The sequence below is a fragment of the Saimiri boliviensis genome, chromosome 1, assembly GCF_048565385.1.
Source record: "Saimiri boliviensis isolate mSaiBol1 chromosome 1, mSaiBol1.pri, whole genome shotgun sequence".
Taxonomy (NCBI): Eukaryota; Metazoa; Chordata; class Mammalia; order Primates; family Cebidae; genus Saimiri; species Saimiri boliviensis.
In genome coordinates this window covers 115,247,202-115,273,776 of record NC_133449.1, presented here as the reverse complement: position 1 = coordinate 115,273,776, position 26,575 = coordinate 115,247,202, and the positions used below count along the sequence as shown (strand labels likewise).

General features: G+C 52.7%; 1 protein-coding gene across 2 annotated transcripts in view; it reads left to right on the top strand.

Moving 5' to 3' along the window:
• The first annotated feature begins 4,709 nt into the window (after positions 1 to 4,709).
• CPNE2 (copine 2) overlaps positions 4,710 to 26,575 on the top strand; it is a 56,357-nt gene continuing 34,491 nt past the window's right edge. The window contains exons 1-2 of one of the 2 annotated variants that reach the window (XM_039461894.2): positions 4,710 to 4,931; positions 23,711 to 23,925. In XM_039461894.2, coding sequence (XP_039317828.1) covers positions 23,746 to 23,925 — 180 coding nt within the window. In that variant the 5' untranslated portion in view covers positions 4,710 to 4,931; positions 23,711 to 23,745. Of the gene's footprint in view, positions 4,932 to 5,266; positions 7,189 to 23,710; positions 23,926 to 26,575 lie in introns of those variants that run through there. The other variant, XM_074402556.1, reaches the window with a different exon arrangement.

The following is a 26,575-nucleotide window of genomic DNA, read 5'->3' as shown; positions in this document are numbered from 1 at the left end:
GGGTGCTGAGGTGGGAGGATCACTCAAACCCGGGAAGTGGAGGCTGCAGTGGGCCAAGATCATGCCACTGCACTCGAGCCTGAAGGACAGAGTGAGACCCTGTCTTTGGGGGGAAAAAAAGAGTATTTAGAAAGCTCCCTGGCCGGGTGCGGTGGCTCACGCTTGTAATCCCAGCACTTTCGGAAGCCGAGGCGGGCGGATCATGAGGTCAGGAGTTCAAGACCAGCCTGACCAACATGGCGAAACCCTGTCGGTACTAAAAATATAAAAAAATTAGCTGATTGTGGTGGCAGGTGCCTGTAATCTCAGCTACTCGGGAGGCTGAGGCAGGAGAATCGCTTGAACTCGGGTTCAAGCAGAGGCTGCAGTGAGCTGAGATTGTGCCATTGCACTCCAGTCTGGGTAACAAGAGCAAAACTCCATCTCAAAAAACAAACAAAAACAAAACTCCCTGAGTGATTGTAGTGTGCGGCCGCAGTGGAGACTCCCTGGTCTGGCCTATGCCATCTCTTGGAGAGGCTAGGCAAGCCCTGCACTTTTGTAACCCTTAATTTTGTCCAGAGGATCCCATGGCCTTCCCTCCGCAGATAAGGACACTACATCCAGAGATTTTCTTAACTTTCCCAAAGGTACAAAGCTGGTAACTGGTAGCACCAGGAATCAAACCCAGGTCTCTGTGACTCCCTGTGACACCCGCAGGTGCTACCCCAGTTTTCTCATCTGTATAGTAAGGAGATGAGCGAAATAACACGAGGACCTACGTTCTGCAGCTGCAAAGATGACCTTATGGCTCATTTCTACGCTCCCTTGGGGAGAGTTCTGGATCCTCAGCCACCTGCCCTGCCTGGTTATTTCCAAAGAGCATCACCATCTGTGATGTACTCTAGGCCCAACAATCACAGCAACAATCTTCTCTACTTTACAAATGAGGAAACAGAGACACAGAGAGAGAACATGACTTGCCCAAGGTCACACAGTGAGTATTCAGTGGGGCTCAGACTCTAACTCTGGAGCAAAAGGAAGGCGTGACCTTGAGGTGGTCTTGGACTGGAGAGTTAACTGGCCTGTGGGTCTGTGTGTTACCTGGAGAGAGAGGGGCCCTCAGTAAGACAGGAGGGCCTGGTGCACCCATCCTGGGCTCTGCATCTGCCCCCAACCCTACCCTTCATGGTCAAGGCTAGGCCTGAGGACCTGTGGCCCCCGCTAGAGTAGGACATGCGCTCCGGGCACATCCAGAGCTTCCAGGAAAGACTGTTCAGTGGCTGGTTTGGTAAAGATCATCCCATCCCGGGCAAGGCTCAGGAAGTTCTAGGGACTGCTGGTCTTCGCCCTGCCTCCCAATCACCCAAGTGAAGCACCCTCCCCTTGGCCCTTGGAAGCCACACCTGGTGGCTCATCCCACACACACCCCAACGCTGCCCTAGCTGCCCAGAAAGAGACCTTTGCCCTGGGAAGGAGGTAACAGCCAAGGAGCTTTCCCCAGGGAACAAAGGCCAACTGGGGTCCCCCGGGTTAGGAGCCTGAGGCCAGAGGCATCAGTGGTCCTCATGGGACCCTTAGTCCTCCACATGCCCCCCCCCACACACACATATACTCCAGCACAGAGTCAGAGCTGAGGGAGGTGTCTGTGGGGACTGGACAGGTCTGGGTATCCTGATCATAGAAAGGGACCATCCCTGCATCAGAGTGACCACAACCCCAGAACTTAAAAAAATAGCAATGACACACTAGCACTGGTGTCAACACTTGCCTGGCACATTATAGTCTCACTGAATTCTGCCTCATTGAATTCTCACAACCATCCCAGAAAGTAAATACTAAATCTATCCTGTTTTACAGAGAAGGAAAGCGAGGCCCAAAGGATTGAGTGATTTCACCCAGGCAGCCCCTGAGTGGCTGGAATTCAAACTCCTGGCCATGAGTCCATGCCTGAGGTTTGACCTTGGAGTCAGCCACACCTGCCTCTAATCAGGAGATCCTTGAGGGGTCCCTCAAGAATCCTGATGTGTTTCCATATCAACCCCCTGTGGCAGATGATATTTTCTAAAAACAACCATCACAAAATCTTCCACCCACATGCTCTTCCTACTATGTAACGGTGACACTCCTCTGTGACCACAACAGAGGTGACATTATGTGACTCCCAAGGCGAGGGCCTGAAACAGAGGAGGGCCTGAAACGGTGGCTCCTGGTTGGAATACAGTGGTGAGAGCATGGCTCACCACAGCCTCAACCTCCCAAGCAATCCTCCCACCTCAGCCTCCTGAGTAACTGGGACTACAGGCATGTACCCCCACACCTGGCCAACTTTTTTTTTTTTTTTTGGTAGAGATGGTGGGGTCTCACTATATCACTCAGGCTAGTATCGAACGCCTTCCCTCAGGTGATCTGTCTGCCTTAGCCTCCCAAAGTGCTGGGATTACAGGCAGGACTGCACTCTGCCTAGAATCTAACTTTAGAACATTTTTTATCATCAGCCAAAGAAACCCTGTGCCAATAGCAATCACTCTTCATTCTCCACTTTCAGGCTGAGACAACCACAAATCTGCTTTGTCTCTCTGTGGATTTGTGTATTCTGGACATTTCGTCTAAATGGAGCCATATACTATTGGTCTTTTGAGACTGGCTTCTTTCACTAGGCATAATATTTTCCAAGTTTGTCCATATTGCAGCATGTATCAATACTTCGCACCTTTCTTTCTTTCTTTTGAGACAAAATCTCCCTCTGTCACCCAGGCTGGAGTGCAGTGGTGCCATCTTGGCTCACTGCAACCTCCACCTCTTGGGCTCAAGCCATTCTTCTGCCTTCCGAGCAGCTGGGATTATAGGTGTGTGCCATCACATCCCGCTACTTTTTGTATTTCTAGTAGAGATGGGGTTTTGCCATATTGGCCAGGCTGGTCTCGAACTCCTGACCTCAAGTGATCGCCCACCTTGGGCTCCCAAAGTGCTGGGATTACTGGTGTGAGCCACCACGACTGGCCAGTACTTCATACCTTTCTATGGCTGAATAATATTCCATCGTGTGGATATACCACATTTTGTTTCTTCATTCATCAGTGGATGGACATTTGGGTGGTTTCCACTTTTTGGCTATTATGAATCATGCTGCCACACACATTTGTGTACAAGTTTTGTGTGGCCATACGTTTTCATTTCTCCTGGGTAGATAGCTGGGAGTGGAATTGCTGTGACCCCTGGCCTTAGCACCCTGCCCCCTTGGCTAGGGATCCAGCATCTTCCCCAACAGGCCCAACTATCTCATCCTTCAAGTCCCTTCAAGGAAACCTCGCTGACTCCCACGGCTGAGCTGGGTCTTCTGTGCCACCCCACCTCCAACCTTTTCACATTTCATGTGGTGATACGATTGCCTTCATCCTGGCCTTGGCCCCAGCAGGTGACCAACCTTGAGAGAGACTTTGGTTCACCACTGCCCATCCCACGGCCTGGCTCTCCTGCTGCTGGAAGGAGAAAAGACTGATTCTGGGGCCAGAACAATCAGGAAAGGCTTCCTGGAGGAAGTGGGGCTGGAGTTGGGTTGATAGGTTGGTTTGCTCCAGAGTTGGGCAGAGGACTTTGATGGCTTCGGTGGAAGAAAGGTGAGGACAGCTTGGAGAAAGGAAGGATAGATGGATGACAAACAGGCAGAGAACAAAGCTCAGAGCCCCCGGGCTGTTTAGTCTCTGCCCCTCTAAGGCTGCAAAGTGCCAGTGACTCAGATGTGGAGGGAGGCTCACTGGCTGCTGCCTGAGGCTCCCACATTAACCCTCACCTGCCTGGAATTGAAAATCCACAATGGAAGCACTAGGTGTTAACCCTCAGCTGCCCAGTCCTTGAGTCCCAGGGCCAAGGGCTGTGAACATGGCCTTGAGACCCCCGGACAGCCCCGGACAGCCCCCACAATCTGGTTACTTGAGGCTCAATCTTCTGATGCCAGGTGGTGAACCTGCCCAGAGAGCACAGAAAACGGCGGAGTGGCCGGAGGCTTGAGCGCCCCGCGACAGACAAGTGTCCTAAGAATTGGTGCCTCTTCTAGGGAAAAGGAGGCCTGGGCTCCAAGGCCTTAAAGACTTGCCTAATTTTCCGCACGGATGAGTAGCCCCAGGCCCCGTTCGCATCCGTCTCTATCTCACCGTGTGTCATAGAAACATGCCATGTTTCCAATCTCTGGCGGCAAGAAAATGCCGAGCTCTTTTGCTATCGAAAAAAAAAAGGTGGGGGGGCGCGGGAAGAAAACACTGCAGTCCGAATCTTGCCCAATACATCCCAGAACCCAGCCTTGGGTGTTGCCCCGAGGGCGCAGCGCCGCTCCATGGGCGCTGGGGGTCCAGGCGGCGCTGGGGCCCCGCAGGCCCGGACTGAGCCCTCCCCTCTGTTCCCGCGTCGTCGGCCCTGAGCGCACAGCGCTCGGAAGTCGGAGGTGCAGGAGGCTTGGGCGAAGCAGGCCTGGGGAGGGCGCGAAGCCGCGGCGTTGCGATCCTCAGCCACCTGAGTCCCAGCCTGGAACCCTCGGACCCTAGGGTCCGGGCCCCTAGGTGCCAGGCGCCGGGAGTGCCGGGGCGCGCCGGGCGCGGGCTGGGAGGGGCGGACAGCGGGCGGGACAGCGCCCCCGCTCCGCCCGTGGGAGAGCGCGCGCCCCTCCAGGAAGCGCCCGCCTCGCCTCCTGCTTCCCTCCCCACTCCCCCGCTCGGCCGGAGGGAGGAGCCCGAGCCGCCGCCGCCGCCGCCGCCCGCCCAGCCCGGGAGGAGGACCCGACCCGGAGCGGCTGGGAGCGCACGCGAGCGGGCCGTGGTCGCGAGGGCAGCGCCCTGAGCCCGTCCCGCGCCCGCGGGCCAGGCCGAGCAGAAGCCGCGCCCGGGCATGCTCGGGCGGCCCGGAGCGCGGGCAGCGGCAGCCGTGCGGTGAGGGCGGTGGCGTCCGCGGGACCCGCGGTGAGTGGGGCCCGGGCGGGCGGGGCAGTGCCCAAGTTCGGCTTTGAAGACGGGCTCCTGGCGCCAGCGGAGGGTCCCAAGGAAGCCGGGTTCCGCCCCCGGGGGCTGCGGCGCCCCAGCCCCCGCCGCCGGCGCGAACCCGGACTCCGGCGCTTCGGTGACTCAGCTCCGACCCGGCCACGCGGGGGCGCCCCGTCGACGCCCGGACTGCGGGGGAAGGGCAGGCGGGGTCCCCGGGGAGGAGGGTGCCCTCCGGGTCGGAGCCCAGCTGCTTTGGGGACCGTCCCACCCGCCCGGAGGTGCCCGGAGGGCGTCCGGGAGGCGGAGTCCCGCCGCTGTGGCAACTGCTGAAGGCGTGAGGTCGCGCTGGTTCTAGGCGGGTGCGGGCCCCTCTCCGCACCCCTCTGCGCTCCTCCCATCCCTCACTTCCCACCCCTTGCCCCAGGCAGCTGCCGGAGGGCCAGCTACCAGCCCCGGAACGGGGAGCGCAGAGGGGGAGTGGAGCTGGGCAGCTTCCCAGAAGTCGGAGTGTGTTTGCAAACTAGTTTTTGCGAAAAAGCTGTCTGGCACCTGTGTGTTTTAAGGGGGTGTGGCGGGGGGCATGGAGAGAGCGGGCGAGCAAGGCCCTCTTTTATTCCCCGGGTCCCACAGCGATGCTCCTCTGAAAATAGCGGGGTCTTACTCCCCTCTTCCCTGCTCTTCCCACCCCATCCCCCAGCCTTGCCTCCTTTCGTCCCTCAGTCGGAGAAGCTCTCCTGTGAGCAAGGGGCTGCTTCAAAGTGGGCTGTGGTTTGCCCACGGTCACAGATGTTGCTGGCTCTGGCAGCCAATAGGGAGTTCATCTTGCATCTGAATCCCCTGCCCCATATGTACTGGGGGAAGGGACAAGGGGTCTGGGAGAATGAGCTGGGCAGCCCTTTGTTTTATCTACCCTTAGTTTTTGCTCCCTTAGGAGTGTGCGCTGTCATCAAAGGGTGGGGGGCTGTTTCTGCCCCTTGGGCATGCACAGCTTCAGAGACTGTAGGGAGCCCACGGTTTTCTGGAAACAGACAGCGAGCGCAGATTTTAATCCCTGGCAGCTCCAGCCTGCCTGTGGACGGCCCTGATGGGGAGGCCTGGGAGACCTGGGTCTGAACTCCACCTAGGACCAGCAGGGAACTTGGCCCACACCCTCTGCCCCTTGGGTCATCATCTGTGAAATGGGTTAATGTTCCAGGGCCTGCCTCCTGGACAATGAGCATGAGCGTGAAGGCACGGTTTTATGGCATTCCCCCTGGCATAGGTCCCTGTGAGCTCTAGGACCAGCCCAGGTAGGTGACAGCCAGCTGGATTGGGAGGGGTCATCCAGGCAGGTTCCTCCATGGAAAGAACGGGGAGGAAGATCGATGAACGCTTGGGTTCTTCTCTCGGCTGTCATTTCCTGTCTGCATGCCTTGTCACCCCTTAGACTTGGGTTTTTTCTGTCTGTAAAATGAGGCAAACTGTGACATGACCCAGCTTACAGGGCAGCTGGGAGGCTGGAACTGGGGAACGGGGAGCAGATGTTTTGCAAGTAGGGAGCACTTCATGAGTGGCAAGTGTTGTGTCTCTGGTGGTGTTCCAAGGGACACTCCCTCCCCTGGAATGTCATGAGAATTGAAAAGTGGGGCATAAGGGAAGAAGAGGGCTGAGAATGGTACCGCAGTTTCTAACAGTAAGGACAGTCCCCCACCCGGTCCTCCTGCCCTCAGTTTCTGTATCTATATACCTTCATATTCTTTTCAGGTAGTTGCGTATTTCTGTAAAGGCAGGATTAAATTAGATTGCAAGGACTCAGGTGCCAGCACTTACTGGTACGTGGTAAGTGCCTGGTGACTCCTAGCTGTCAGTGCCATGGGAATATTAGGAAGCCTGATGTGTGACTGCATCCAGGTTTCCTTCTGGGATTGTCTCGGGCCAGCTTGCTCCTCCCCCTCCTGTCAGGACTTCTGGGCTGTTCTAAGGGCAGGGGCCTGGGGTGAATGAAAGAAGACCAGGAGAGGTGGTAGGTCTGATCCTGGCCTCAGTTCCCACTTTTGTGGGATAGTCAAGAAGACTGCTGTTCCACATCCTGGAACATTTCTTTTTATTTAGTTTTTTATTTCTTTTAAGACAGGATCTTGCTCTGTTGTGGAGTGTACTGGTGCAATCTCAGCTCACTGCAATCTCCATCTCCTAGGTTCAGGCGATTCTCGTGCCTCAGCCTCCCAAGCAACTGGGATCGAAGGCACGCACCCAGGTAATTTTTGTATTTCTAGTAGAGATGGGGTTTTGCTATGTTGGTCAGGCTGGTCTTGAACTCCTGACCTCAGGTGATCCACCCACCTTGGTCTCCCAAAGTATTGGGATTACAGGTGTGAGCCACTGTGCCCGCCCATAGAACATTTCTTTACTTGTCCTGGCCACACCTGCTCTGAGGTCTGTGATCAGACTGTAGTGAGATTGTGTCACCATCCCTCCTCGCTGCTGCATCTCCTGGTTGTATTTTTCTTGAGGCATTTGCCACTCTTAAAAAATCATCTTCTTGGGGCCAAGCGTGGTGGCTCAAGCCTGTAATCCCAGCACTTTGGGAGGCTGAGACGGGTGGATCACGATGTCAAGAGATCGAGACCATCCTGGCCAACATGGTGAAACCCCGTCTCTACTAAAAATACAAAAAATTAGCTAGGCATGGTGGCGCGTGCCTGTAATCCCAGCTACTCAGGAGGCTGAGGCAGGAGAATTGCCTGAACCCAGGAGGCGGAGGTTGCAGTGAGCCGAGATCGCGCCATTGCACTCCAGCCTGGGTAACAAGAGCGAAACTCCGTCTCAAAAAAAAAAAAAAAAAAAAATCATCTTCTTTACTCATTGGTGCACCAGCTTATCTGCCTTCCTCCCCAAATGGTGTCAGATCCACAAAAAGCCAAGATCAAACTGTTCATCTTGCTTAGGGCCACGTCCCTGCACTTAGAACAGTGCCTAGCACATAGTAGGTGCTCAGGAAATCCTTGTGTGAGGAATGACTGCACCTGCCCCTCCTTGTAGCCTCCTGTTGAATGAGTCTGTGATGCTGAGTGATGGATCTGGGAGAATTATAAGCTTGCCCTCTTGAGTCTCTGGAGGGATCCCTGTCTCATCATGCTGAGTGCTGAGGAGAGCATGGCCTTGCTGACAGCTAGATTTCAAACTTGCAGTCTACAGAGCTATGAGAAAATCTAAGCCATCCAGTGTGTGCTGCTCAGCTAGTCCTTGGCAAACCGGAGTTTGAAACAAACCCGGAAGCTCAGCTCCCAGCATTCACTGCGCTCTTACGATACACTTTTCTCAGGTTGGGGTACCAGGGGCATGTCTCTGAAAGACTGATGGGAGGGCCCGGCATGGTGGCTCACACCTGTAATCTGAGCACTTTGGGAGGTCAGGGTAGGCAGACCACTTGAACCCGGGAGTTTAAGACCAGCCTGGACAACATGGCAAAAACCCGTCTTTACAAAAAATAAAAAATAAACAAAATTAGCTGGGTATAGTGATGCATGCCTGTAGTCCCAGCTACTTGGGAGGCTGAGGTGGGAGGATTGCTTGAGCTCAGGAGTTCGAGGCTGCAGTGAGCCCTGACTGTGCCACTGTACCCCAGCCTGGGTGACACAGTGAGATGAGACCCTGTCTCAAAAACAAAAAAAAAAAGACTGTTGGGGCCCAACCAGAGGAGAGAGGGGTTAATTAGAAGAGTCGTCTTCTGGGAGCTGGGCATACTCCCTCCTGTGTCTTGGAGAGGGGACAGCCAGGGCACATTGGGCAGGTCACATACCCTCAGCTCCGGATGAGACAAAAGCCTGGAGGGAGACAGCTTAGTTGCAGGGAGAATGGGCTCCTGAACTGCTAGGCATGTCCCCACCACAGGGCCTTTGCACATGCTGGGAAACTGGGAGAGGAAACAGCATGTGCAAAGGCCCTGTGGTTCAGGAGCCCAGTCATTCATTTATTCAAAAATATTCACTGAGAGGCCAGGCGAGGTGGCTCATGCTTGTAATCCCAGAATTTTTGGAGGCTGAGGCGGGTGGATCACGAGGTCAGGAGTTTGAGACAGCCATGGCCAACACGGTGTAACCCTGTCTGTACTAAAAATACGAAAACTAGCTGGGTGTGGTGGTGGGCACCTGTAATGCCAGCTACTCAGGAGGCTGAGGCAGGAGAATCGCTTGAACCCGGGAGGCGGAGGTTGCACTGAGCTGAGGCCGCACCACTGCACTCCAGCCTGGGTGACAGAGTGAGACTTCATCTCAAAAAGAAAAAAGTTCACTGAATACCTGCTGGGCACCAGCTATGGCTGGGATACAGCCACGAATGAGAGAGACCAATGCCTTGCTCTCCTGGAGCTTCTGATCTATTGACATCCCAGCTCAAATTTGGCCTCCTCTGCCCACCCCATCACAATCACTTCACCCTATTTTATTCCCTTTATGGCATTTTCCACTCTCTGAGATTTCCTGCCTTTGTCATTTGCTCACGTCTCTGTCCCCCCAGCTCCATCCCGAACTTCCACGCCCAGAAATTGAGTGTGTCTTGATCATGGTTGCACCTCCAGAACACAGCAAAGTCCCTGGTCCAGAGGAGCTGCTTAAGAAACATCTGTTGAAAAAAAGAAATCAAAAAAAAAAAAAAAAAAAAAAAAAGAAACATCTGTCGAATGACCACAGGGATGGCTGCGTGGTGAGGGAAGCCTTCCTGGAAGATGGAGACCCAGAGTCACAGGTGAAAGAGGAATGACATCTGTGCATAAGCCTCTTCAGTTTATAAGGCTTTCACTGCTACCTTAAGAGCATAAAGAAGAAAGTAGTGGTGAGAACTCTAGTTATCAGGAGCTCCATTTCCTGTATGAAGAACGTGAGGCTAGAGAGGTTAGGGGACGTGGCCCAGGTCGCATAGAGAATGGGCGACTTTCCCCAGCGCACCTCAGTCCCTTAGGTGGGCAGGCAATGGCAGCAGGCAATGGTCCCACCCAAGGGGACATCACCTCCCCAGCTCCAAGTCTTTCAGTCCTAGGCAAGTCCACCTTCTCTCAGATACACAGCTTTCCCCATTCCCTCCTCTATGGGAGTCTCCTGCCCTCGGAGCCTGGCCAGACCCACTCTCAATGTCCGCTAAGAACTCAGAGTCTCCCGAAAGCCAGAGTACTCCATGCCCATCCCCACACGGAGCTTCCTGGGAGGCTGGAGGGGAAGGAGCTGAGACCCAGGAGGGAAGAGTGTCAGGAAAGGACAGAGCCCAGTCCCTGGACTCATGGAGAGTACAGTGGAGGCTGCCTCCCAGCCTGCTGGGCCAGCCCCTATAAGTGACAGGAACCTTCCAGTGCACGCTGAGCTGAACCTGGGGCCTGGTAGGGGGGTCCCAAGGGAAGCCCCCTCCCCTGAGAGCCAGAGCTTAGCGATTAGGTGGACGCCACAGAGAATGGCCTCCCTCTGAATGTGATCTGGTAGAAGCTGGGGGTCCCCAGGGGGGCCTCAGGGCCAACCCCTGCTGCAGCCTTCTCGCTGTGCTGTCTGCATCTATATTTATCCCCGAAATGGCCTGGCTGCCTGTCGGAGTGTGGTGTCTTTGGAGCGCAGCAGCCGGTGCCATCGCCGCGGTGAAGTGATTTGTGTCAAGGTGCCGCCCCCACCTGGTTGAGAGTGCCAGCCTGCTCCCCGGGGGCTGCCTGTCGCCTGGCAGGAGCTGATGCAGTGGCGATGGGCAAGTGGCAAGGACCCCAGAAAATAAGCTTGTGGCTGGACCCTGCCCACTGGAACCAGGATGCAGGATGCTGGGGTGGCAAGCCTGTGGCCAGGGTTCCTGTGTGCCTGGAAAGTGGGGCCAGATAAACGCTAAAGTCTTTCAGCTCTGAGACTCAAAGAACTCATGCCTCTGAAACCCCAGAATTCCCAAATTCTGGAATTCTGTGAATCGCTAGTCCTGGGCTTCTACAATTCCAAGATGCCATGGTCTCTCTTCCTCTCACCTTTTCACTCTTCCTCACTTTCAACAAACGTGTCAGGCTTCCATTCTGTGCCTGTGGGTGTTGGGAACAACGAGATGAAAATAGAGTTTGGTTCCGTCTTTAAGCTCCAGTGAGGGTGACGCTTCCTAAGCCAATGGTTACAATAGGATGATATTGTAAGTGATTCCCTCTAAAGGACCAGGGAATCGGGAAGGGCTTTATAAAAGAGTCCCTGGATTCTTGGTTGTTGTTTTTTTTAAACCACATTGAAGCATAACATACAAAATACAGCAGACATTCTACACGGACCAATCAATGACTGTTCAGAGACCGACTCATCTATGTCATCAGAACCCAGATCAGAAACAGACCAGCACGGAAGCCCCCATCAGTAACACCCATCCACCTGTCCTACCGCTATCCTGACTTCCAGCAGCATACATTTGTTTTGTCCATGTTTAAAGTCACCTAAGTGAAAGCGTATAGGATGACATACTCCTTTCTGTCCGGCCCCCTTCACACAGCATGTGTGAGACCCATCTGTGTTATTGCTACCGACTTCTTCCTTCAAGCTGGCTGTGTGTTGTCCACTGTGCGTTCATTCACCAGTCGTGTCCCTTCTTCCGATGATAAGGGTTTGGGTGGGGAGTTCCAATTTGGGGCTATTACGATTAGCACTGCCATGAACATTCCTGCGTGTATCTTTCGGTGAGTACTGTGAGTGTTTACTTAGGGCATTAATATTTCTCCTGAGTGGTTGCTCCAATTTCCACTCCCTCTGGCAACCTGTGAGTGTTCTGGTTGCTCCACATTGTTGTCAACACGTGGTATTATAAGCCTTTTAAATTTTTGCCGTCCTGTGGGTGGAGATGGGTGCATAGTGCATTTTTTTTTTTTTTTTCCTGAGATAGAGTTTCACTCTGTCGCCCTGGCTGGAGTGCAGTGGCGTGATCTCAGCTCACTACAACCTCTGTCCCTCCCCAAACCTGTCTTCCCCCTCCACAAACCCATCTTCGTCTCCTCCCCACCCCAAGTGATTCTCTTGCCTTAGCCTGCTGAGTAGCTGGGATTACAGGCATCCACCATGCCTGACTAATTTTTGTGGGGTTTTTTTTTGTGTGTGTGTTTTTGTTTTGTTTTGTTTTGTTGAGACTGAGTCTTACCCTGTAGCCAGGCTGTAGTGCAGGCGCAATCTTGGCTCACTGCAACCTCCACCTACCGGCTTCAAGTGATTCTCCTGCCTCAGCCTCCCAAGTAGCTGGGACTGCAGGTACATGTACCACGCCCAGCTAATTTTTGTATTTTAGTAGAGATGGGGTTTCACGATGTTGGCCAGGATGGTCTCGATCTCTTGACCTCGTGATCTGCCTGCTTCAACCTCCTAAAGTGCTGGGATTACAGGCATGAGCCACCATGCCTGGCCTAATTTTTGTATTTTTCATGGAGACGGGGTTTCACCATGTTGGCTGGGCTGGTCTCAAACTCCTGACCTCAAGTGATTTGCCCACCTCAGCCTCCTAAAGCGCTGGGATTACAGGCATGAGCCACTGTGCCCAGCTGCATTTGGTTTACTGAGCTGAGTTTGAAGAAAGAAAGCGCTATGAAGGTGGAAGGCATTCCAGGCAGATGGAACAGCACTTGCAAAATCAGGGAGATACGAAAAATAGTAGCTGGAACTCTGTGGCGAACAGCAGAGCTCGAGCCAATGGTATGAGTGAGAGGACTTTGAGAGCCTCGTCAGGGGACCTGGATGTTGTCTTGAGAACAGCCGGGAGCCATGGAGAGGTTTTTCTCATTTTGAGCCGGTACCTGCAGTGTGTCAAGCATTTTGTAATTTCCATGTGTTGGATAAGAAAACTAAACTGAGACACAGGAAGACCAAATGAGTTGTCCAGAGTCACATTAGCGGAGGCCCAGGAGGGAGAGTGGTATTGGGCTGGGAGCCAGAGGACCAGAAGCATGTGGGTAAATGATTCAACCTCCAAGCCTCGGTTTGCTCATCTGGAGAATGGGAGTAACGATGATAACACCTCATTCAGGGATGTTGTGAAGCTACAAAATTTCCAGGACCTGCAGCAGGCATAATTATTCTCATTTTATTTTAGTTATCTGCCCATCATCATGGCCACATGTACCTGCACTCTCACTTGCAGCTGTTGGGGTCGGGGTGGGCTCTCTGAGCTCCCACACTTAAGAAGGGCTAGCCCAGAGCTCCTGCCCTAACACCCCGTTTTCCAGCCCCATGACAGATCTCCTAGGAACTAAAGATTGCTGTCATGGTTAATTGTATGTGTCAACTTGGCAAGGCTTTGGTGACCAGTTGTTTGGTCAAATAAAGGTATTTTTTAGATGCAATTAACATGAAATCAGTAGATATGTGTGGCCTTCATCCAATTGATCGAAAGCCTTCAGGGCAAAGCCTAAGGTTTCTCAAAGATGGAATTCAGCCTTGAGACTGCATAGAAACCCTGCCTGGGTTTCCAGTCTTCCAGTGTGCCCTACAGATTTCAGACTTTCCAGCCCCGACAATCTCATGAGCTAATTCTTTTTTTTTTTTTTTTTTTTGAGACAGAGTTTTACTCTTGTTGCCCAGGTTGGAGTGTAATGGCGCGATCTTGGCTCACTGCAAACTCCGCCTCCCAGGTTCAAGCGATTCTTCTGCTTCAGCCTCCCGAGTAGCTGGGGTTACAGGCATGCGCCACCACGCCCAGCTAATTTTGTATTTTTAGTAGAGACAGGGTTTTTCCATGTTGATCAGGCTGGTCTTGAACTCCCTACCTCAGGTGATCCACCAGCCTTGACCTCCCAAAGTGCTGGGATTACAGGCGTGAGCCACCACACCAGGCCATGAGCTAATTCTTTAAAATACATTTCTCTCTCTGCATACGTAGATATCCTATTGGTTCTGTTTCTCCAGAAAACCCTGACCAGTATGGTTGCCGTTTGTCTTCCTGGATCTTCTCATCAGGGAAATGGGATGAAGGAGGCAATTTAGACATGGATGCATTCAAGACACATTCCAACCCCTCAAAAGTTCAGTAAACTTAGTAGCCATCAGGGCCTGTAGGGAATGGGCATCTGGTTAGCTAAGGGTTCTGGTTAACAGAGCATTCCCATCTAGATTGGAGGTTGCAAACCCAGAGGTCTACAGAGACCCAGCTGGGAGCTCAGTGTGTGAAGCCAGCAGGGCTTATATGGAGATCAGGTGTGACACCTGCCTCATTATGCCAAATCCATGCTACACTAGAGCCATCCCTGGGATGTGGTCAGCCATAGGGTGGCCACATTGCAACCTCTGATCTGTGGCCTCATGCCTCAAAGTGTGGTTCCAGGGAGGTGGCCCCAGCATCATCTGTAGCTTGTTAGAAACACAGAATCTTAGGCCCCTCCCCAGACTTGCTAAATGAGAATCAGCCTTTGAACAAGACGCCCCACTTACTCAGCTAACCTGTGATTTGTGTGTACATAACCCACATCAGAACCCCCAGGAGAGCGTGTTAAAACACAAGCCTACGGGCGCCACTCCAGGGCTTCTGCTAGAGCAGGTCTGGGTGGGTTCAGGGTGTTGCATTTCTTTTTATTTATTTATTTATTTGTTTATTTATTTATTTAGAGACAGGATCTCACTCTGTTACCTAGGCTGGAGTGCAGTGGCATGATCATGGTTCACTGTAGCCTCCACTTCCTGGGCTCGGGTGATTCTCCCCACGTCAGCTTCCCAAGTACCTGGGACTACAGGCACATGCTACCATGCCCAGCTAGTTTTGTTTGTTTGTTTGTTTTGGGGTTTTTTTTTTTTTTTGGCATTTTGTGTAGAGACAGGGTCTCACCATGTTGCCCAGCCTGGGCTTGAATCCCTGAGCTCAAGTTCTACCTGCCTCCCCCTCCCAAAGTGTGGGGATGGCAGGTGTGAGCCACTGCGCTGGTGGGTGCTGCATTTCTAGCAGGCTCCAGGGAGATGCATAGGTGACCCATCTGGAAAACACACGTGCAGCGATGACAGCTCCGAGCCACCTCAGGAGCCTCTGCCATTAGAGATGATACCCCACTGACCAGGATTTGCTGGGTACAGAAGGACTTGGAGGCCCTGAGGGTCCCAGAAGCCACAGCACCGAGGAGTGGGCTCCACCGTGAAGACCTTGAGGGTTGTGTATCCAAGCCCGTAATTCTCTCCCTAGTCCCCCGTCGCTACAATGGCCTCCCTGGGCTGCCCTGGGTTGTGTCCACCAGCCTGGAGGGAGAACCTAGAGCCATGTTTCTTAATCAGTTTTTTGTTTTTATTTATTTATTTATTTGTTTCTTGAGACAGGGTCTCACTCTATTGCCCAGGCTGGAGTGTAGTGGCATGATCTCAGCTCACTGGAACCTCCATTTCCCAGGTTCAAGTGATTCTCTTGCCTCAGCCTCCCAAGTAGCTGGGATTACGGGTTCTCACCACCACACCTGGCTAATTTTTGTATTTTTAGCAGAGATGGGGTTTCACCTTGTTGGCCAGGCTAGTCTTGAACTCCCAACCTCAGATGATCCACCTGCCTCGCCCTCCCAAAGTGCTGGGATTATAGGCATGAGCCACTGTGCCCGGCCCTCTCAATCAGTTTTAACCTCTTGCCCTGTGTATGTAAACTGTTAACTTTACACATCCCCCAAGTTTTTATCTGCTTGCCCCTCCCCTCAGACATTAAGAATCTCTGGGGATTCAGACCCCACAGAATGGGTGCAGTGGCTTACGCCTGTAATCCACACTTTAGGTGGCCGAGGTGGGTGGATCATGAGGTCAGGAGTTTGAGACCAGCCTGGCCAGCGTGGTGAAACCCCATCTCTACTAAAGATACAGAAAATTAGCTGGGCGTGGTGGCATGTACCTGTAATCCTAGCTACTTGGGAGGCAAAAAGAATCACTGATCATAGCAAAAGCTACCTGTTATTGTTCCAAGTGCTTTACCTCGCTGAACCCTCACAGCACCTAGGAGAGCACTCTTCTTGGGTCTTTTGTTTTTGCTTTTGTTTTGAGATGGAGTCTTGCTCTGTCGCCCAGGCTGGAGTGCAATGGCATGATCTCGGCTCACAGCAACCTCCGTCTCTTGGCTTCAAGTGATTCTCCTGCCTCAGCCTCCCGAGTAGCTGGGATTACGAGCGCACACACCAGCTAATTTTTGTGTTTTTAGTAGAGACGGGGTTTCACCATGTTGTCCATGGCTGGTCTCGAACTCCTGACCTCAGGTGATACATCCGCCTTGGCCTCCCCAAATGCCCGGATTACAGGTGTGAGCCACTGCGCCTGACCAGAAGGCATTCTTATTGTCCCCATTCTACAGAGGGAGAAACAGACATAGGGAGCTGAAGGATCTTGCCAGAGATCACACAGCAGTTAAACGGCAGAGCCAAGGTGGGAAGGATGGAGTGATGGCAGCCTTGGCTCTGGGCCTGGTCACCATCCTTCCCTGGCTAAGAAAAACCACTACCTCTTTTGGGTCTGAGTTTCCACCCCTGTGAAGTAGGGCACAGTCCCTCTCCTGCTGGCCTCTTGGAGCCCAGGGTTTGAGTAGCCGCCTGTGATTCTCTCAGGTGATGTATGCAGGGGGAGGTGGCTATGATGATGGAGCCCGCCTGGCGAGCCCCCGCCTCCCTCATTGATTAGGTGCTCACATGTGCAGATACAGCTGTAGGTGCTGGGGAAACAGTGGCGATGTCCCCCTGAGGGACGGGGGCAGACGGACAGACACAGGTACCTAGACAAATATGTAAAACAGTTGTACGTTGCAGCGATCTGTGAAGGAAGCAGCATGGAGCGGAGATGGATTACGTCAGCCTGGGTGATCAGGGAAGGCCTCTGAGGATGTGACATTAAGCTGACAACTAAGACCTTGCCTGTGAAGAAAGGCACTCCTGAAGAAAACGGAACAGCAAGTGCTAAGGCCCTGAGGCAGGAGAGAGACTGACATATTTGCTGAGCAGAGGGAGGCCAGTGCAGCTGGGGCAGAGGGAGCGAATGCGGGGAACGGTAGCAAGAAGTGGGGACAGGTCAGGCAGGGTCGTGTCAGCCTGGGTGGGATTTGGGGTTTGTGTGACCTGGATGAGGAGGGCACGGGAAGATTTTTAGGTAGAGCCATGGCAACATCTGACTTCTATGTTTAAAGACTCCCTCTGGCTCTGGTGTGGGAGAGAGTGCAGCTGGGCACCCAGCACTTTGGGAGGCCGAGGGGGGTGGATCTTGAGGGCAGGAGTTTGATAATGGCCTGACCAACATGGTGAAAACCCATCTCTACTAAAAATACAAAAATTAGCTGGGCATGGTGGCTTGCGCCTATAATCCCAGCTACTCAGGAAGCTGAGGCAGGAGAATTGCTTGAATCCAGGAGACAAAGGTAGCAGTGAGCTGAGATCGCACCATCGCACTCCAGCCTGGGTAACAGAGTGAGATTCTGTCTCAAAAAAAAAGAGAGTACAGCTGAGCTTGCATCAGAGGTACCTGTTATGGGTCAGGATGTGGCTGGGCATAGGGTGATGTGACCTGGGTTGGGCTGACATAGTGGAAGAGGGGAGATGGGATGGACGCTGAATGCAGCTGGAAGGCAAAATCAGCAGCCCTGGTGGGACATAGGAGGTGAAGATAAGAGGGGATGAGGACGATGAGTTCCTATCCTAGTTTTCTGGCTAGAACCGTGATCTTCTAGGCCTGTGATTCAGCACTAGAGTGTCCAAGCCTATCCTGCCTAAGGGCAAGATGCCTCCTCGCTGGGGCCAGTGGACCCTGTGGAGGCTGAACCCTATGTGTCCTTTTTTTTCTTTTAAGACGGGGTTTTGCTCTAGGTTGGAATGCAGTGGCAACCACAGCTCACTGCAGTGTCAAACTCCTGGGTTCAAGCCATTCTTCCACCTCAGCCTCCCAAAGTACTGAGATTACAGGTGGGAGCCACCACTGGCTCCTGTGTGTTTTATTAACTGCACAGCCCCAGGGCGCTTAGGGAGTGAGTATTTGTTGAATGAACCAATGAATCAATGCTTGGGAATTCCTAGGCCCTGTCTTCTCTCTGCCTCGGTTGACCCATCTGTCAAAGGGACCAGTAGTTTCCTAAACTCGCTCTCCAAGCTCTTTGCCTGGGGGGCCTGGTCTCCCCAGAAGGGCTATGCCCATCTGTGCCAGGAGTCAGGACCATGCCTTGAGCAGGCCCTGACTCCCCATCCCATCCCATCCCCCAGCCTGAAACCTCAAATTACCTGTGGGGTGGGGGCTGCCCCAGGGGTGTTTCCGTGAATGGCAGGCCCAGCCCTCCCTTAATGACACCTTCTCTGCCTGCCCTCCTGCTGGGGTAGGAGGGGAGGGGGCCCAGCCCAGCCTAAGCTGTAGTTTCTTTTTCCATTGCGTCAGGCCTAAGGGTCCAGTCTGCCTGGCTGCTGCTGGGCTGGCACAGAGGGACCCACTCTTCCCCTGGCCTGCCCCAACTCCAGACATCATGTGCTCCCCTTTTCGGATATCCAGAAGCTTCCAGCCAGAGGGTGAGTTGGAGATGGAGGACTCCTCCTGGCTGGGGAAGGAGCTCCCTCCCTACCCACCCGTGGCTTACTCTAGCAGGGGGCCTGAGCTGATCCAGGTGGAGTTGCAGAGAGCTAGGGGCTCCTGGCCCAGCCCTCCCGGCCCATGACCTGTCCCTCCTGCCCACCCTGTCAGTTAGGCTGGAGGGAGGCAAGGGTAGGAGGCTGTCAGAATAACCAAGGCAAGATAATGGGGCTTGGACGAGGCAGGCAGATGGGGGGCAGGGTAGTGATGGGGACACAAGGAGGTGACCCCAGAGTGTTCATGTGAGCATCTGTCGTTGTATTTGTCAGTCTGGGTACATGTGTGTACATGTTTGTATATGTGACCACACGTGTGTAAATGGACAAGGAAGCACGCGAATCTGCGCGTGTGTGCCTGACACCCTCAGGATGAGAACAGAAGTGTCTGATTGGGCAGCAGGGGATGGTGGCCCAGGTGGGATCTTATATGTGACAGAGGGAGCCTGTGAAGTGGGAAGAGGGTAAGTGAGCTAGAATCCACCTCGCTAGCGATGGTGGGAGATGCAGGGGTGTGGACAGGGTGACCCAGAGGAACTGGTGACCTTGGATACTCTGGGGCCCACCCTGGGTGTGTGTTCAAATGGGGGAATACCCTTGGCTTCCCCAGCCCTGATCGAAACCTGCCCTCTTAGCCTCAGGCTCCACTGGCCTGGCCGATGTCCTAGCTATCCCTGCCTAAGTCCCGCAATGTCCAGAAATCTCCTCACCCTGGCAAAAGGCCAAGCATTGGCCTGGGAGTCTGGAGACCTGATTCACACCCTGTCTCTGCCTTTTCCTGGCCCTAAACCTCAAGCAAGTGACTTCTACCGTCTGGGCCTCAGTGTCCTCATCTCTAAAATGGGGGTGATTGTCCTGCCTCAGGCAGGTACAGGCATGGGCAGGCGCTCTCAGCCACACAGCAAGGTTTTGGACATCCCTGTCTGCCCCCTTCCCTACCCCACCCCCGCTTGGCATAGCTGCCCAGCTGCACACAGTAAGAGTGAACGCAGTTCACCGGCTCCTCCCATGGGAACTGATTTTTACACGACAGGAATAAATCCCACAGGCAAATTGTAGTGCGGCCCTGACACTCTGAGCTCGTGTGATTATAACAAGGTTCTAGGGACAAAGGCTGGGAGGGAGGGGGCTGAGGACCAGCTTCATCATTGTCCAGATTTTTCCTCTGTGAGGTGTGTCTGGGGAGCTCTAGATCTGGAGGGGAAGCTGGGAGGTCTCTGTTTCCAGCCCCACTCTCCCCTGGCCTCCTGCAGACCGGGGCTTGCAGAGGACTGCATCTGCCTGGCAAGAGGCTGGTGCTCCGGAGTGTGCTGTGGCCTGGGTGAAAGGGAGGAGGAGTGGACCCAACCTAGTGACGGTGACTTGGTCCTTCCTGCCTGGAGGACAGCAGCTGCCTCCTTGCTGGTCTCTCCGCTACCTTTCCTTAGCTTGACAACCCCTTCTCCTCACAAGGGGCCAAGAAAGCGTTTAAAAACACAAATCAGATCATGTCAGTTCTCTGCTTCCAAGACTTCCCATTGCTCTCAGAATGAAACTTAGAGGCCCTCTCAGGGCTCACAGCTCCCGCAGGTCCTGCGCTCTCCCTGCCCTCTCACTGTGTTGCTGCCTGACTGAACTGTGAGCTCTTAGGGGGCTAAGACAGAGCAGTCTTCTTTTTTTTTTTTTTTCCTTTTTTTGAGACAGTGTCTCGCTCTGTTGGCCAGTCTGGAGTGCAGTGGTGTGATCTCGAGTCACAGCAGCCTCCATCTCCAGGGTTCAAGCAATTCTCCTGCCTAAGCCTCCCAAGTAGCTGGGACTACTGGTGTGTGCCACCATGCTGGCTAATTTTTGTACTTTTAGTAGAGATGGGGTTTCACCATGTTGGCCAGGCTGGTCTTGAACTCCTGACTTCAAGTGATCCACCCACCTCGGTCCCTCCCAGAGTGCTGGGATTACAGGCCTGAGCTACCACACCCAGCCAAGAGCGATCTTACTGCAGCATCCCCAGCACTGGCACCATTCTTGGGACCTAGTAGATGCTCAGTACACCCTCTAGAGTGAGTGAAAGAACCTCAGTTTCCCCCTCTGGAAAATGAGGGTGATATTACTATACTTGCCTCATAAGACTGAATGAAGATTAGAGACCTTGTGCAGGTGACATACTCAGTTGGTGCTCACAAGCACGGTGACTTGGTTTTGTGTTCCTGGAGGGAGCCCACCCACCACCTCCACTTACCTCCCTTCATTGCAGAAGTGCAGGGTCAGTAAACCCCTTAGCCTCAAGAGGACAAAGTATTAGGGAATTGTCAAGTAAGTGTTTAGGGGCTAGGTTCATCTACTGGGATGACAGGGCCAGTGTTAAATGCACGCATGCCAGTGGAAATGAGACCTGACCATAGGAGACTGTGTCCTAAACCTGTGCAGATGGGAAACTGAGGCAGAGAGAGCCAGAGGACTTGTCTGCTGGGCCTTCGATGGGTGTGATCTAGGCACCCCTCCACCTCTTGGGATGGGTTGCTCCACTCTCACTAATGCCTTGCACTCGAAGGAAAACAGAATTCCTTCAAGTGATCACACGTCAGTTAGCCTTGACAGAGGAGGATACATGAGGCCCAGGGCACGGAGTTTTGGGAGGCTGTGTATGAGTGAAAGGTAAACTGTATGTTGAAGATAAGGACCAATGCAGACAGGATCTGAGGCATATGGAGGGTTTGTCCATTTGTTCAGTTATACACTCATCCTTTTTCCATTCAGCAAATATATACTAGATGCATCCTGGTCACCAGTCATTGTGTGTGGGCCGGAGATACAGGGTGAAGGTGATAGACGATGAACAAGGGTGAATTTTTAATGTTACTGTTGCAGAACAGGGGTCCTGATCCAGACCCCAAGAGAGGGTTCTTGGATCTTGTGCAGGAAATTATTCAGGACGAGTTCATAAAGTAAAAGCAAGTTTATTAAGAAAGTAAAGGAATAGCCAGATGCAGTGGCTGACGCCTGTGATCCCAACACTTTGGGAGGCCGAGGTGGGTGGATCACCTGATGTCAGAAGTTCAAGACCAGCCTGGTCAAAGTGGTAAAACCTCATCTCTACTAAAAATACAGAAACTGCCCAGGGTGGGGGCTCACACCTGTAATCCCAGCACTTTGGGAGGCCGATGTTGGCAGATCACAAGGTCAGAAATTTGAGACCAGCCTGGCCAACATGGTGAGACACCATGTTGCTACTCAAAATACAAAAATTAGCCGGGCATGGTGGTGCATGCCTGTAGCCCCACCTACTGGGGAGGCTGAGGCAGAAGAATGACTTGAACCCAGGAGGCAGAGGTTGCAGTTGCTGAGATTGTGCCACTGCACTGCAGCCTGGGGGACAGAGCCAGACTCCATCTCAAAAATAAATAAATAAGTGAACGAACGAATGAATGAATGAATAAAAGAATGGCTACTCCATAGACAGAGCAGCCCCAAGGGCTGCTGGTTGCCATGTTTATGGTTATTTCCTGATTATATGCTACACAAGGGCAGACTATTCTTGCCTCTCCTGTTTTAGACCGTATAGGGTAACTTCCTGATGTTGCATTGGCGTTTGCAAACTATTGTGGCGCTGGTGGAAGTGTAGCAGTGAGGATGACCAGAGGTCATATTTGTGGCCATCTTGGTTTTGGTGGGTTTTAGCTGGCTTCTTTATTGCAACCTGTTTTATCAGCAAGGTCTTTATGACCCATATCTTGCGCTGACCTCGTATCTCATCCTGTGACTCAGAATGCCTAACCATCTAGGAATGCAGCCCAGTAGGTTTCAGCCTTATTTTACCCAGCTCCTGTTTAAGTTGGAGTTGCTCTGCTTCAAAGGCCTCTTGACATCACCAGAAGTGAGCTTCCTAGTGGCCAAAGGAATGAGGGAAGGCTGAGCAGTTAAAAGCTCCACTGAGGTCACATGATGCCAACATGTTAGTTGCTCAGGAGAAGGCCAGGTTTTCCTGGTGTAATGAGTGTCTGAGACACCCATGTCCACTGTGATTTGTGTGGCAGGGGAAACACAGGAGCTGTGCATCCTTCCAGGTGAAACTGACCACAGCAGAGAAAAACCTCAGACAAATTAAACACACCAACCAGGCACAGAGACTCCTTTTCCTTTTCGTCTTTTCTTTTTTTTTGAGATGATCTCACTCTGTCACCCAGGCTGGAGTGCAGTGACGTGCAATCACAGCTCACTGCAACCTTAAACTCCTGGCCTCAAGCAATCCTCCTGCCTCAGCCTCTCATGTAAGTGGGACTACGGGCATGTACCACCATGCCTGTCTAAATTTTTTTTTTTTTTTTTTTGAAATGGAGTTTCACTCTTGTTACCCAGGCTGGAGTGCAATGGCACGATCTCGGCTCACCGCAACCTCCGCCTCCTGGGTTCAAGCAGTTCTCCTGCCTCAGCCTCCCAAGTAGCTGGGACTACAGGCGTGCGCCACCATGCCCAGCTAATTTTTTTTTTTTTTTTTTTTGTATTTTTAGTAGAGACGGGGTTTCACCATGTTGACCAGAATGGTCTTGATCTCTTGACCTTGTGATCCACCCGCCTCGGCCTCTCAAAGTGCTGGGATTACAGGCGTGAGCCACTGCGCCCAGCCTTTTTTTTTTTTTTTTTTTTCGAGACGGAGTCTCACTCTGTTGCCCAGACTGGAGTACAATGGCGTGATGTCAGCTCACTGCAACCTCCACACCCACAGGTTCAGCGATTCTCCTGCCTCAGCCTCATGAATAGCTGCAATTACAGGACCTGCCACTGTGCCTGGCTAATTTTTGTATTTTTAATAGAGACGGGGTTTCACTATCTTGGCCAGGCTGGTCTTGAGCTTCTGACCTTATGATTCCCCCTCGGCCTCTCAAAGTGCTGACATTACAGGCGTGAGCCACCATGCCCGGAGGATGGCCTGGCTGATTTTTAAAAATTTTTTTAAATTTTTAAAATTTTTAAATTTAAAAATTTTAAATCCTCCTTGTTGCCAGACTGGTGTTGAACCCCAGGCTTCGAGGCACTTGACCTCCCCAAGTGCTGATATTATAGGTGCGAGCCCCTGTGCTCAGCTGAGACCCCCTTTTCGTGCATTTCCTTGCATTCTTCTTTCTCCAAGCCGTTGCCCCTGTTATTTGACGACCCCCTCCCCCCACCTCACCTCACCTTTCATCTCTCCACTCACCTCTTACAGGCCAGGTGGGGCCTCCCTATGGTGGGGCAGCATAGCAGGTGTCTGTCCACTCTCTGACCCTCACTCCTGTTCCCCTAGACTGCCAGGAACTCCTGCAGCCACCACCGGCTCCCATGGCCTACATACCCAGTGGGGGTGCCCCAGCAGCGGGGGCAGCCCCCACGGGCCCCCAGTATTGCGTGTGCAAGGTGGAGCTGTCAGTGAGTGGCCAGAACCTACTGGACCGGGATGTTACCTCCAAGTCCGACCCCTTCTGTGTCCTCTTTACAGAGAACAATGGCAGATGGATCGAGGTGAGGCTCTTCTGTGTGTCTGTGGTGGATAAGGGGGCAGCTAGGCTGCTGGGGAGAGGGAGTCTCCCGGGACTGGGATCCAGGGGCTGTCGTAGTACTTGGAGTGTGGGCTGGTGGCAGGGGATTACTTGGTAAATTGTTACTCTTTTTTTTTTTTTTTTTTGAGAGGGAGTTTCGCTCTTGTTACCCAGGCTGGAGTGCAATGGCGTGATCTCGGCTCACCGCAACCTCCGCCTCCCGGGTTCAGGCAATTCTCCTGCCTCAGCCTCCTGAGTAGCTGGGATTACAGGCACGTGCCACCATGCCCAGCTAATTTTTTGTATTTTTAGTAGAGACGGGGTTTCACCATGTTGACCAGGATGGTCTCGATCTCTTGACCTCGTGATCCACTCGCCTTGGCCTCCCAAAGTGCTGGGATTACAAGCTTGAGCCACCGCGCCTGGCCAATTGTTACTCTTAAATGTTATTTTAAATACATTTAAAATATTACTTTGTGTTTAAATTATTACAATTAAAATACATAGATTTATATTTATAATTATATAATTTATATTGATTATTTGTTTGTTTGTTTGTTTGTTTTTTGAGATGGCGTCTCTCTGTGTCCCCAAGGCTGGAGTGCAGTGGTAAGATCTCAGCTCACTGCAACCTCTGCCTCCCTGGCTCAAGCGATTCTCCTGCCTCAGCCTCCTGAGTAGCTGGGACTACAGGCGTGCACCACCACGCCCAGCTAATTTTTGTATTTTTAGTAGCAACATGGGGTTTCGTCATGTTGGCCAGGCTGGTCTTGAACTCCTGACCTCAAGCAGTCCACCCACCTCAGCCTCCCAAAGTGCTGGGATTACAGGCATGAGCCACCACACCCGGCCTTGTTTTATTTAAAATTGTTATAGATAGTTAAAATTTTATAGTTTTATACAATGCTCGCTTCCACTTTTAAATAACTTTTCCCTATTGTTTCTAAATGAACACATGGTCAGTAAGAAACAGAGAAACAGGGAGCTCAGGCTTTAGGAGCCGGTCCAAGGCCTAGTGATCCTACTCCCTGCTGTGTGGCCTTAAGCAAGTGGCTATCCCTTTCTGAACCTGTCTCCTCATCTGTGAAATTATATATTTTTTTCCTACTGACTCCCCTGGAAGGCCCCAGATCTGGGGATGTTATTGGTGCCCCAGGCAAGGACTTCTGAGCTGGCAGACTCTGGCTTGAGGGTTGCAAAGAGTTGCAGCTCTTGAGGAAGGATGTTGAGAAACCGAAGCTGTTAATACCTTCAGGTTTTAAACCTTGTTTTGCTTGTACAAAAGGAAACTATTGGAGCGACTGCAGAGAATCCAGATAAACCTGAAGGAGAAAATCCGAATTGTTGGGAACCCACCTATCATAGAGAACCACTGTTAGCAGTTTGGTATCCAGCCTTCCACATGGCTTTATCTGCACGTGGATTTCCCAAAATACATGTGGCCTTTCTAATGGATATTTAAGTAGGCCACGGTGGGAGTCCACCTGAACCTACTGTGGTTTACAAAGAGTTCCCACGGATGTTGGCTCCTTCTTGTGATGCCAAGAAAGTGGTTTGGGATTGCTGACCCACTTTATGGAGGGGGACAGAGGGACCCAGAGCAGCTAGGGACTTTATTGTGTCACCCAGTGTGTTGATGGTACAACTGGAAGTGGGAGGTGGGACATGGGGCCAGCCGAGGACTCCTGGGGGAGCCCCAGGCCTGTGACAGGCATGTCTGGGGCACAGTTCCCCTCTGCCAGGTCTCTAGAACCCATGAGTGCCCCTCAGGGAGTGGCATCCCCTGACTCATGGCACACCCCCCACCCTCCCTGACAACCTCTGCCCCCACCCAGGCCAGCCACTCTGGCTCAAAATAGCCCAGGGCCAAGACCTCTTCCGTCCCTGCTGCTCCAGCCCTTGGAAATGGACTGGGTGGGAGGAAAAGTCAACACAGCCTAGCCCCCAAAATAGACTGTCACCCAGACTCCGCGGTTCGGGGCCTCAGCATCCAGAGGCCAAGAGGCGGGTTTCCTGTCCCAGTGCCACCGCTGACCCACAGTACAAGGCCCTGTCCTCAGCCAGGCTTTGGTATCCATAGTAGGTGAGGGTGTTGGGCTGCACAGTGTCAGGATTCTATACAAGAATCCTGGGGGAATCTCCTCCCTGCGGAGCCCCGACCCCGCCTCCCCCCAAAAATCCTCCCTTCTTTCTATTTCCTCTGTCAGTTTCCATGTAAAACATGGTTTGAAAAAGGGCTTTTTCCAAAATAAAAATTGAAAACCACAGATAGTCAAATCCTTTCGCTTTACAGAGGTGGAAACTGAGGCTCAGATGGGGAAAGGGACTTGTCCTCCATCTCTTACCCCGGCAGGGACAGGGCCTGAGCTCTTACCCTGGCACCTGGGTATGGAGCCAGGGCCGAAGAATTAGGAGTGTGGGTAGGAGAGTCAGCCCTCAGTTTCGAGTCTCAGCCCTGCTCCACAAGCCATCCCACCTTGGGGAAGTCACTTCACCTCTCTGTGCTTCAGCACCCTTGTCTGTGAGCTGGGAATAGTGAGTCACTGACCACGACCTTGAGAGCCTGGCACAGAGTAGGCATTGTACGAGTTAGCAGAATGATTTCCAGCATGCTGTGAGGGCTTGGACCATCT